The 12,434-nt window shown below is 39.1% G+C and overlaps 1 protein-coding gene across 1 annotated transcript in view; it reads left to right on the forward strand.

The window, feature by feature from the left end:
• PARD3 (par-3 family cell polarity regulator) overlaps window positions 1-12,434 on the forward strand; it is a 647,142-nt gene that overhangs the window by 412,472 nt on the left and 222,236 nt on the right. Inside the window, exons 15-16 of the mRNA XM_032395672.1 lie at window positions 5,683-5,833; window positions 12,235-12,424. Coding sequence (XP_032251563.1) covers window positions 5,683-5,833; window positions 12,235-12,424 — 341 coding nt within the window. The remainder of the gene's footprint in view (window positions 1-5,682; window positions 5,834-12,234; window positions 12,425-12,434) is intronic.

A 12,434-nucleotide genomic window follows, 5' to 3' on the forward strand; every position in this document is an offset into this window, starting at 1 on the left:
CCCCCCGGGCCGGCTCCTCCCCCCGGGCCGGCTCCTCCCCCCGGGCCGGCTCCTCCCCCCGGGCTCCTCCACGCCGCGCATGCTCCCTGGGAGATCTTCAGGTACCGCCCGTGTTACGACCAATCGCACGACCCCGTTTCCAGCTCGGAATTCCGTTCTAGGTCCAGACACTTACTGGTTTGTCGCTCAGGCTCCCAAGTCACAAGGTGCCCGAGACTTTATACTTTTCCTTCAAAATTGGTTCCTCCCTGAGTAGTTCATCAACCCTGGTCTTGCCCCATCCCCCCCCAACCCCTACCGCTACTCCGTGGTTGTAGAAGCTGGAGACGGGGTTAACTCTGGACCTTTCAAATGCCTTCCCTGTTTCGGTAACCTCTGCTTCCAGAATCTCTCTCTCCTCGAGCCACTTTTCTCCAGCCCCTCTGCTGTCGCCCCACCTCAGGCCCCATTGTCCCACGGGGCTCGCTGCTGCAGTCCGTTCTCCACACTGCAGGAAGGCAGGTTTTTCCACAGAACACATTGCTCCTGTCACTCCCTTCAGGAGGTTTCCATCCCCTCCAGGACAGGTGCCAGTCTCCATCCCATGGCCCCCCGGGACATGCAGAAACCGGCGTCTGTGCCCCTGCAGTGCGTCCCCGTGCGGCCTGCGTGAGCTCCTCGGCACGGCTTGCAATTTCTCAGGCGCACGGTTCTCTCTCGCCCGAGTTTGCCCCATGAGCCCTTTCTGCTCCTTGTCCTCACAAAGCCAGCTTTTAGATTTTAGTTTCTCTCACCAGAGTATTCCGTAGTCGGAGTACTTACCTTCATCTAGCAGCAATTACCCTGTCATGTTTCCTTTCGGGTTTTCTTTCGTGGGAACTGTAAATTCTGAGATGGCTGGGACCTTGTCCATCTGCCATGTCCCTACCTCTCCATCTCTTGATGTCCAACCCAGAGCTGACACCTAAGCACGAACGGAATGACAAGGGAAATAATCCTGGGGAGGCTGGCGTTTTTAGAAGAAAAGATAACTTAGTTATATTAGAAACTGAAGTTCTAAAAAAAAACAAAACACACTCACACATACACACACACACGCACAAACCAGGCATGGTAACCAAATTAATATTTTGGCAGGGATTCTGGATTTCCTTTGCTTTCCTTACATTTAATGTTCTTAAGTACATTTAAAAACTTCTCATCAACAATAATTGTTTCTTTAGAAGAAAAAAAAAAAAAAAAAGAAATGGCTTCCCCTTGTTTTGTGCTCCTGATTGATGGATTAACTTTTTTGGAGAAAAGGTTCTTCTTCCTTTTTTTTTTTTTTTTTTTTAAGATTTTTATTTATTCATGAGAGAGAGAGAAGCAGAAGCAGAGGGAGAAGCAGGCTCCCCGTTGAGCAGAGAGCCCAATGCGGGACTCGATCCCAGGACCCTGGGATCATGACCTGAGCCGAAGGCAGATTCTTAACCATCTGAGCCACTCAGACGCCCATTGGAGAAAAACTTCTTAAATCTTTTCCATTGGATAGAATACATAAAGCAAGAGGCAGAAACGTTGGTTATCATCACAAAGGACACATTTGTTGAGGACTTTGAAGGGTAGTAGAGGGAAACGGGAGTAAATACTTGACATTGTTCCTTGAGGATTGAAAATAACCTGTGTTTGACAATTATGCTGATTGTGGATGTTCCAAGGAAATTAATGTTTGTAGAAATTACTGCGGTTTAACATAGCTTGCGGTCATCTAATTGTATCTGTGTTAGAAATTATTTCATATGAAGCATCGTCTTAGTACCAGTAGAGAATGTGACCAGGTGAGCCTTGTCTTAGACCCCATACTGAAGGATGTAGTCAGCAGGGACTACTTTAAAATGAGTTCTCTCTGTAGGTTTAATCCTCTTAGAATTAGAAAGCTATATTAGAATAGGAAGGGGCCTAAGGTATCATTTATGATTCTCTTCACTTCATGTATTAAGAAATAAATGCAGAGAGGTCAAATGATTTGCTTAATGGCTGCAAGGCCAAGGTAGTGGCAAAGTAATTTAGAAACAAGTTGTCCATTCCTCTTACACAATGTGAGTGGGCCTTAATTGACTGTGATTGTGTTGTTCAGGCAATTTATATTCTGGTTGTGTTAGGAAGTAGCATACAATAAAAGCATGGGTTTTAGCATCAGACAGTTACATTTTGGGTCTGCCACTTACAGATAGAATGACTTGGGGAGGTTCCAGTACCTCTCTGATCTTTGCTGTAGCCCACGGTGGGGGGGTGGGGTATGCAAAGGAGATGAAGTGTGGTTCTACATGACAACAGAACCTGAAACTGGACCTTAAAGCTAAGACCACTCTTCTCCAAGACTCAAGCCTGTCTTTTTATTCATTGTTTTGTGTTTACCTGTCCTTTGGATGTTAGTACTTTCCACAATATATCATTGTAATCTAGGCCACATACTGTGCTGTGCCCTCAGTTTTAGGCCTGCTTCCACGTGGCCTAGTGTGTATAAGATCTCCAAACCATTTTGAGGAAAATCTGAGTTATTCACTCGGAAATTAATTTATTCATCCATTTATTCACCTAGTATCTGCTCTGTGCCAGGCATTGGGGATAAAACAGAATAAGCCCAAAAATACTGAAATGTCGAATAATAAGATTGTGCCCTTTAGTAACTAGAACCCAGTCTTTAATTTGCTGCCCAGATCAGGGCCTTATCTATGCCAGGTTTTCAATGCTTATGGTTGAGATGGTGGGATACAATTTCTCTGTGTGAAAGACATCATTTGACCCACTCATGCTTACCTACAACGACATGAGAATTTGCTAAACCCTGCAGAAAAGATATTAGTTTTTTAAAAGAAGCCAAGATTTTAGCTTTTCCTAAGAAAAGTAGTCCAAGTATATAATGGAAAGCATATTCATTGGACAATATCCAATTTTTGTTGTTATATATCATTTGTTATTTTCTGATTATAAAAGCAACATATGATCATTTGAATATCTTTTCTAAGTGTGGACTACATTTACATTGTTTTTCAGTATTGGGGTAATTCCCAATTTTATACCTTTGTAAATAATGTTATGATAAATATTGATTCACATGTATCTTTATTATTTGTGTAGCTTATTATTTTGTGAGGGCAGTGACCACAAAGTGAAATAAATGGCCGGGTCAAGGAGTATAAGATGTTTTTGGACCTGTGATATACATTTCTGTATTACTTTAAAAAAGACTGTATCCCTTTACACTGTTACCCATTAGGAGTTATCTTGCTGCAACCGAGAGCTAAGTTTTCTCTAATAGGTGAAAAGGCTTTCCTATTTTTCCAGAGGTGGAGCTGAGGGGGCTGAGCACAACTACTCCTACCTGGGACTGAATAAGTTAGATTGAAGAACATTTTTGCACCTTAAACAACAAGCCACAAAGTGAAAATTGTAGTTCTTTTATTTTAGTTTCTTCTTCTAATTAAGTTTAATTTGAAGAAGGTTTTTATGTAAGGAGACTTACAGGGCCTGGGACTAGCCTAGGTTGCAGACCACCCTGGGCCTCTCTTCTACCCCCTCGCTCTGCCTCTCCCCTGTGCCGCCATAGTACCCCCGTGGTGTGTTTCTCCTTCCTAAACTCCTTTTCTTGCAACGACAACAAAAAAATCATCAAAAGATTTAAAACAAAACTGTGTACCCCCATCAAGTTTTTTTTTTTTTTTAAAGAAATTAAAAGGCATTGTATCTTCTGTTAAATATTTATGTAGTAGGCTGCTGATGTCTTCATTTAAATCTGTCTTTTGAGATGTAAATTAGACATGGTTAGGGAGGTAGAGGAGGTGTAGACTCTTTCCCATGAAAATGTTCAATTGTGAGGTTCTTTCTGAACAGGCACCTTACTGTTTTTTTTTTTTTTCTCTAGAAAGCCTGCATTGCTTTTTTTAAATGGAATTTTTATTTGATTTTCTAAAATTCTAAAATAGCCTTTTAGATTATTTAGGGATTTCTCATGAATAGCTTTGTAAGGATTTTGTCATCTAGAAAATTTCAGTTATCTAGTTCAATTAAATGTATCTGTTAAGCAAATGTGAGGATACGTTGTTTGTCTTATAAAGTAAATTGTACAGCAAGCAGGTCTCATATAGAGATTTGGATCGCAAGTCTCTTCAGTGTATGTGCTCATTTAAAATTTTCAGACATACTTGTTCTTAAAGGCATAGGGTATTGCTTTAGTTTGTTTTTGTTTTTACCTCCCCAAAGTACTTTGGAATTGAGGCATAGTATTCTTTCAGAAAATGTTTTTATTTTTTTACATCAGAGACCTTGAATATTTAATTTACTTTTCTGTGAAGCTGTCAGTTGTAATCTGCAGTTAAAAAAAAAAAAAACTAATAAAACAAATCCTCATTTCACAATTTAAACCTTATTGAGTCTACTTCACTAGCGCTGCGAGTTTATTATTCTCCTGCAGTTTGACGTGCCTCCAATTGTAATTGTGTTGACCCTTCAATGCATTAAATCTCCCCAGTGCTTATCAAACTGGGAGAGATAAGTCTACAATTTGGAACTTCATTAAATATCTCATTTATATTAAACAGATGATAGTGTCTAACAGAAATAATAATTTGTTCCGATGAAGGAACTGCAACCGTTGTGGTTTCCTCTGTTTGGGATGTGTGGTCCTCTCTCTCACTTGGTGGTGCTGTGCTGCACCCCCCTCCCCACCTCCTCCCAAGCCCTCTTTGTCTCTGGCTGCAAGCCAGCACCAGAGCGTCATAAGATACTAGTCCATGGGGTTAACCTCAGAGCCCACGTTTGGAGGATTGCTGTTAAGTGTGCTTTGTTCCCTCCTTGAAGCAGATTTGTTTCAAGGCCTTATGAACATAGGTTCCTTATTCATATTATTTTTGTGCAGAATCTGACTTATGAGGCACAGCTGTTTGAAAGAATGCCACATACTGTTTTAATTCATGGTGATGGAAATTGACCTATATTCTTTGCTTATTTATTAGATCATATATGTTTGTGACATATACATCTTTGCTTCATTAGAATATTTGGTCCCTACTTCTGTATTGTTTATGTACTATTAAAGTGGTTTTTTTCAGGTATTCCCTATCTTATATTTAAGATTATAGTAAGAGAATAGAATGATTTCTTAACTAATTTCTAGCAGAAGAAATGTAGGCTCAGTGAATTGTTCGAGACACCTGAGCTCACAAGTAAAGATCTTTTAGAGTAGGTAGTAATTCTACCACCACACGTGGAGATGAGTGCTAATTGTTAGGTGTATTTACCTATTATAGATATAAAAAGTATAGCTTAGTTCCAGCTTCCATTCTGATAAAGCACACTTTGTGCAGAGCAACATCTCATAAAGAATTCTGAATTAAAGCATAACTTAAATTGACTTCAACAGATACTAACAGTCAAATTGAAAAAATAAGCAGCAAAATAAGTTTAAAAAAAAAGCTTTTAATATACATATTTTTCCTCCAGTGGTTGCAATCTGACAGAACTTCATGGGAGGCACAGTGTAAAGTGGCAGAGAAAGTTGGTCATTAGGCAGAGCTGTCATCACAAATTATTTTGGTACAGGGTGAAAAGTTCTAGTTCATTTGGTACCCAGTTGGATGCAGGCCTTGGGCAAGTTGTTATAATTCCCCCATGCTGCTAATGGGCCTCCAGTACTGATTTTCCCTTGCCCCCTTTTCTCTGTAGCTGAAGTCACCTGGGAGCCCCTCTGGACCTGAGCTGCCCATTGAAACGGTATTGGATGATCGAGAACGAAGAATCTCCCATTCCCTCTACAGTGGGATTGAGGGGCTTGATGAATCCCCCACGAGAAATGCTGCCCTCAGCAGGATAATGGGTGAGTCAGGTAAAACTCTGTTTATCACATCTTATTTTTATGCTTTCCCGGTTCACTGGGAGGTTATTAATGTAATATTAATGTAAGGGAGGCCCGTGTTTTCAAGAGGAAAAAGAGCAGGTTCATTACAATCATCCAGGAAGTGTTAATAGTGAAGAGACTGAATCAATACATTGATTTTGTTAAGTGAATTTTAGATCCTATAACATGTTGGGGCGGGGGAGAAAAGGAAGGGGTCACATGGAAATATGTTCAGCGATCAAGATATATTTAGCTTGTTTGAGAGTAGAAGTGAAGCCATGTTTTAGGAAAGTCAGAATTTAGTGGTTTATGATGAGGAGGATTCAAAGTCACGTATCTTTCACGGCAGCACCTTTTTTACAGGGAGAGGAACAGATGCAGCTGTACATGTTCGTATGTAGATGAAATATTCACATTTATTTGGCTTGTATTTAATAGGATGTTACCGTTTTTAAGTTGCATCTCTACTTTTTCAAAGCCCTGATTTTAAAGTCCGGAAGCTAGTGTTTTGCATCCTTTGTTTGGATTCGGCACCATACTGTCTGCTCAGCCCCAGTGGGTACTGAGGTTATTAGCACTTGCTCGGCAGAAGTGCAGCTTTCTCCTAACAGATCCAGTTAATAAAGACTTGCTTTGCCACAGGAGTGGGTGGATTTACTGAGTTGCTCATCTTGGGATTAACTTGCGAGAGTTTTCAAATTTAAAACATAAGCAGCTGTTTCGATTAAAATAGCACCTGACATAAAACAGTTTTATTGTTGGTGTGTTTCGCAAGGCTCGAAAATAAAACCCTAAATTTAACGCCATTTTGAAACCTTTAATGAAGATTTAATACAATTCAAGTTTCCATTATGAAGCTTCTTTGGAACAAGAATTTATTTCATTCGCCAGTGGACATTTATGGAAAGCCTACTATTGACAAGACGTTTGTGTACACACTTTTGCTGTAGATACAAAAATGAGTGAGACACAATCTCTGCCTACAAAGAACTCTCTCCTGGGCATGACAGGAAAAACACATAAACATGACTAGTAGAATTTTCTGGTCTTCCTTTGGTCCTTCTAGCTTTCTAGTTCGGAGAAGTTGCTAAATTCTCAATTCCTTATTTTGTTGCACATAGGACTTAGACCTGCCAGCCCTCTGGTTTTACTTTGTCAGTGGTTTTCTTTTTTGCCTACTTGGCATAAATGGAAGTAGGGGAAGGATGCTAAAACCACTGTGCACCTGTCAGATGCCACACAGTGCACAGAGATCACCACACTAATCTTTGCTTCTTAATGATCATTCTCTTCACTGCCGTTGCGTTTTCCATACTTTCTTGGTTTTGGTGTAAAACTTTATCTTTGTTAAATACTTTTTTCATTAATGAAAATTCAGACCCCTTGAGAGAGAAAGAGCGTGCATGTGTCCCTGGATCTGTGTGCATACAAAGTGATATGCTGTAATTTCCCCTTTATTATAGGAACATAGGACTTGCCATACTGAATCAGACCATTGGTCCACCAGTTCCTGTAACCTGCGTCCTGCCTCCAATCCCTGATGCTTCAGAGGAAGGCTGAAAAACTAAAACTAAAAAACCAAAAAACCCCAAAATTCACCTAGTGACCTTTTGAAGTGCTGTATATAATGGGTTGAGGACTCCTTCATTTTCTTCATAGTCTGTTACCCTGATTTTGTTAGCTGTGGCTTCGTTAGTCCACTTCCATTTGCATTACTGTTGTTTTCCCTTCCCTCCTCTAGAGATGTAATGGACTTTTAAGGCTCCAGATGCTTTCCCCTGGGCAGCAGCTTCCCTCCCAGCTGTGTGCTTTGTGATGTACTGTGCATGCCCTTTTGGGTTGGGGGTGAAAGACTCTTTACCCTTTTTTGGTAGGCCAAGTTAATGTTGAACGATTTGGGTATTTTCTTAACATAGTTTTTTACATATTCTACTGGAAACTAGGGATCCTTTATAGTTTTACCCTGAGAAATGCATATGCTTAACCTGATCTGTCTTGAGTTTTACAAATTTGAGAACTCAGTCTTCATCAGTCCATATTCCATTATCAGTGGCCCTAAGAAACAAATGGTTTGCTAGGTCAGTTCCCACTTAAAGTTAGAAATTCTGCAAAGGATGTTAGCTTAAAACAAAATACAGGGTACCAAATATAAGATAGTAGAGCACTGAATTTCTGTTAACCTAAATCAGTAGCACTAGTATTTATTGATTTGCACAGTATCTAGGTACATGGAAATCTCTCAGGTAGATCTTGTTTGGTTGCTGATTGTCTTCTGTATATTTAGAATAACCCTTACGTAGACACTAGTGGAGGTGATGGTATTTACTTTATGATCTGCTCTGATTCAAATAGAGCTTTGTATTGAAATTATAGTTGATTACTTTAAGAAATGACTAGTTGTATGCAAACAGGATGAATTTTCACCTAGAAAAACCCTCATGTGAGACTCTAGACCAAAAGGAGCTTTGAGGCTTTCTAACTCATTTCTATGGGAACATATCTCAGGAGAGAAGCTTCTAAAAAAATAAATCAAAAAAGGAAGAGATGTAAGACTTGGCAGGATGTCAGGGGTCATTAGCCGCACTCTCCCACTTGACAGATAAAGGAACATTGTCACAAGATCCCATGGTGATTTTTTGTTTTATGTTGTTTTTGGATATTTCTTGTTTCTAAAAGTAGCCCTCTCTAGGGCATACTGAGACCACACAATAAAGATTAGTGACGTCCATTCTTTATTAAGATCAGTTTATCCGTATCTTTAAGCAAAAGGCATTAGACAGTCAACAGAATTTGTTCCGTTGTGGCGGCCACTGTGTTCTAAAAATCAAAAAAGCTCATCTCTGAAAACAGTCTTAGAAATCATCTACTCCAGCTGAATTATCTTCTGTTCAGAGAAATTAGGGACCAGAGAAATTCCAGTGACAAGTCCGGAAGCCACATTCTGTGTTCCTCGACCAGTTAGGATGTGTATTTCCCCGAGTCATGAGTCCCACATTACTTCAACCTGGATCGATCTCCCTAGTTTTTGGTCGGGTCATCCAGAGTTGTGACCAAGACAAGATTTCTCCAGATGTCTTCTGTATGAGTCTACCTGCCACTAATCATGGATTTTAATCCTGGATATTCATCAAAAAGAAATCTCTAGAGAGCCTACCTAGGATTCTTCGTGTTAAAAGACTTAAAAAAAATCTCTCCTAAATTGCTGGACTGTCTTAACTATAATAATCATAAAATAATAATAGGCATGGTTAATTTAACCAACACGTTCACTAAAATACATCACAAGTTGACATTTGGGAACATGGAACCTTAATTTGTTTTTTTCCAAATTTTAATCTGAAGAAATTTTCTGTTTAAAGCAAGACCAAAATCTGGTGTATTCGTTTTAGAGATTAACCTTAGTAGTTTTTATATTCATACATTTGTGGTGAGTTTAAAAAATAATTATGCTCAGCATATTTTTATCTTGTTAGAAATTTAACATTGAGAAATGGAACATTAATGTTATTTTTATTGTGAGTCAAATCACTGGAAAAGTTTTCATCTGTTTCTAGTGTCATGAATGGTATTGCCTTTTATGTAAATGTACCAATGAATAAATGTTTAGTAAACAATCATTTCGTATCTCATTGTTTCACTCTTCTGTAAGATACTGACTGGTTTAAATTTTAGTTTGTAGTTTGTCGGTTAACTAGTTGAGGAAGTAGAAATATTTATCCATCAAAAAACCGATCAAAGGCTTCTCAGGTCACCCTTGGAAGGTTTCACGTTTATGATGTACCAGGTATCATTAAGAGGTATTGTCTAGGTGGAGTTTGGTAGAACATGGAGTGAGATAATTTAGTTGTCCATTGCTCCCAATATATTCCTGCATCCAGATTCGAAAACTGTAATTCTTGGCGAGTATGTCAAGAAGTTGGGAAGCTGATGAAAAATGTGAATTCTCAAATCTTTTGAAATATTAGCCCCTAGAATCATTTGTGAGAGGAAAAAGCTAAATTGTTTTCTTATTATTAGGAAAATTTCTTACCATTTATGTATAAAATTTTGGATCACTTAAGGTACAATATTTCTATTCAACACAGCATATTATAAAAAAAGGATTGTCATATGAAGAACCATTCAGTGTTCCATATTGCTTATTAGGCTGTCTCTCAGAATATATTGTGTAAACCCAAGAGTTTTAGTTTTTGTGTTTAAAAGTGAGTACACTATAATTATATTGTAATTTTTCCTTCCAGTAAATTTTGCCTTTGTGAGGACTTGGCATTTAATGCTATGACACGTGCCTTGTCAGTGGTGAGCTGTCAGGGATAACTCTGGTTTTGTCATTCTGTACACTTTTTGGGCAAAAAAGTATGTCTTGAGAAGGAAGTATTTCTTTTGGTGATAGTGCTAGGATGTCCAACCTTATTTATGAATGGTAATTTTTTAGATAGATTTCTGTCTTTCTCTACTGAAGTCCTAAAACTCAAGTAGTAGTAAATAAATAATTTGAATTCGGGAGAGGGAAACAATTAAGTTAAATTTGATTTGCTTTATAATCATGAGCATTTATAAAAAGTTGCTAGTTTTCACAGTTTGTCAAAATGAATGCATTTCAAATCAAAATAGAGTGTTTTTCTTGATAAAATACTGTGTTAATGTTTCAGTGAACATACAGTATTTCTATAATAAAGTAGTTGGTGCTAAATAATCAACACATTTGAAACGTCTAGCATGTCTTCTTTTGTGGGTTGTCCTGGAAAGTTACGGATCAACTTAATTTTTGTCCCTTTGTTGAGTGTCTAGAATAATATGTATTTTAAAAATCCTTCAAGCCTATATATGCCATCCCATAATTGCCAAAATCATGTTAAAACAAAAAGTCATCATTTGCACATTCTTATGAATGTTTATTTTAAAAATTAGATCTTAAGCCTGATGTTAAAATGTTAAAATCTCTCCACATGTTGCTGTGGTGCTATTTTAAAAAGTGGTTTATAATAAAGGGAAAGAGCACCCTGTGTAAAGTGTAAAATGGTGCTAGTATGGGGAAAGGACAGCGATCCGTTTTATTTGGGTTGGAGCCAGTAGAGCTGGCTTACCAGATTTGAATATTGGACTTAAAATGATACTTCTCCCATCCCACTGTAAGGTGATGGGGAAATTGTCAATTCTTGCTCTGTTGGGAGAGCCAGACCAGTGGGCCTCCATCATACCCTGATGTGTGTTTCTGTGAGTATGGACTCTCTCGATGTATCCACTTGGACCAAAGCCTTGTCCAGTGAGGTCTTACTCAGAAGTATGGCACAAGATTTGAGGAGGAAGCCAGAAGAAGTATGGATGTTTTCGGGAGGAAGATGGCATCATTTGGACCCCAGCTTTATCTTTAAGGGTTCAGGGCTTAAATCGTAATTTTGTCCCAAGAAATATAAACGTCTGTCATGCTGATCCATGCACCTGAGCAGATTTCCCCAAAAGAAACTCGTCAGTATAGACAGTTGTGAGTCTTTCCTTACCAAGAACATTATATCCGAATTGAATAAATAAAAATGTACAGACCCCACTGTCTTAGCCTGAAAATCTTTGGGCAGTTAGATCCTATCTTTTTAAGATCACTCCCGCCATCTCCCCATGAGGCCTCGATTCTGCATGTACTCATCTTTGAAGTGTCACCTGAATGTACTGGGAGCATTTCTCCATCATGAATTTAATGATGTTGTTGCCATTGTGTAAAACCAATGTCATCATTTCTTCTAGCAGAAAAGATCATATTCATCATTCAAAGCCCAACTATGAGGTTAACTTTGGTGAGGATCCCCGGTGTCCTCTGCCTCCAGCCACCCAGGTGAAGGCCACAGTCTTTTTAGCATGTCCTTCACACCATCAGTCAATTATCAGTGTTTGTATGTCTCTCTGTTTCTCTAGGGTGTGAGCTGTTTGGGGGCAGAGATTTAAGTCTTTCTTACATCCTTGCTATGTGGTATATGCCCAGCAAATGAGTAGGTGAATGATTGATGTAAGTCTGCAGGGCTTCCCTATAAATTTCCTGGTAAAATTTTCCAAGGGACTTTCACAACTTAGAATCTGTGTAGCATTTTCACTTTATAAGATGTTCAGGAGATCATCTGTGGCTTTAGGAAACCTGAATCCAGTGAAATTGAACACTGTGCTGAGAGCTACAGAGCCGTCGAGTCAGAGAAGGGAACAGACTCGAGGCCTCCACTGGCCATTTATTTGTGAAAAAATAAATTTCCTTCATTCTATTTTGTTCCACCAGGTTGAGCAGATGTTTGGAAATTTAGACTTTTTCTAATGTTGTAACGTATTGCCATTCATACACATAGCCCTTAGATCGATATCTAGAATTTCTCTTCCTTTTTTTTTCCACCGGCCAGGTAAATACCAGCTGTCCCCCACGGTGAACATGCCCCAAGATGACACTGTCATTATAGAAGATGACAGGCTGCCGGTGCTCCCTCCACATCTGTCTGACCAGTCATCTTCCAGCTCCCACGATGATGTGGGCTTTGTGACAACGGATGCTGGCACATGGACAAAGTCTGCAATCAGTGATTCAGCAGACTGGTAAGATCGC

Source organism: Phoca vitulina, unplaced genomic scaffold, assembly GCF_004348235.1.
Source record: "Phoca vitulina isolate PV1807 unplaced genomic scaffold, GSC_HSeal_1.0 scaffold86, whole genome shotgun sequence".
Lineage (NCBI taxonomy): Eukaryota > Metazoa > Chordata > Mammalia > Carnivora > Phocidae > Phoca > Phoca vitulina.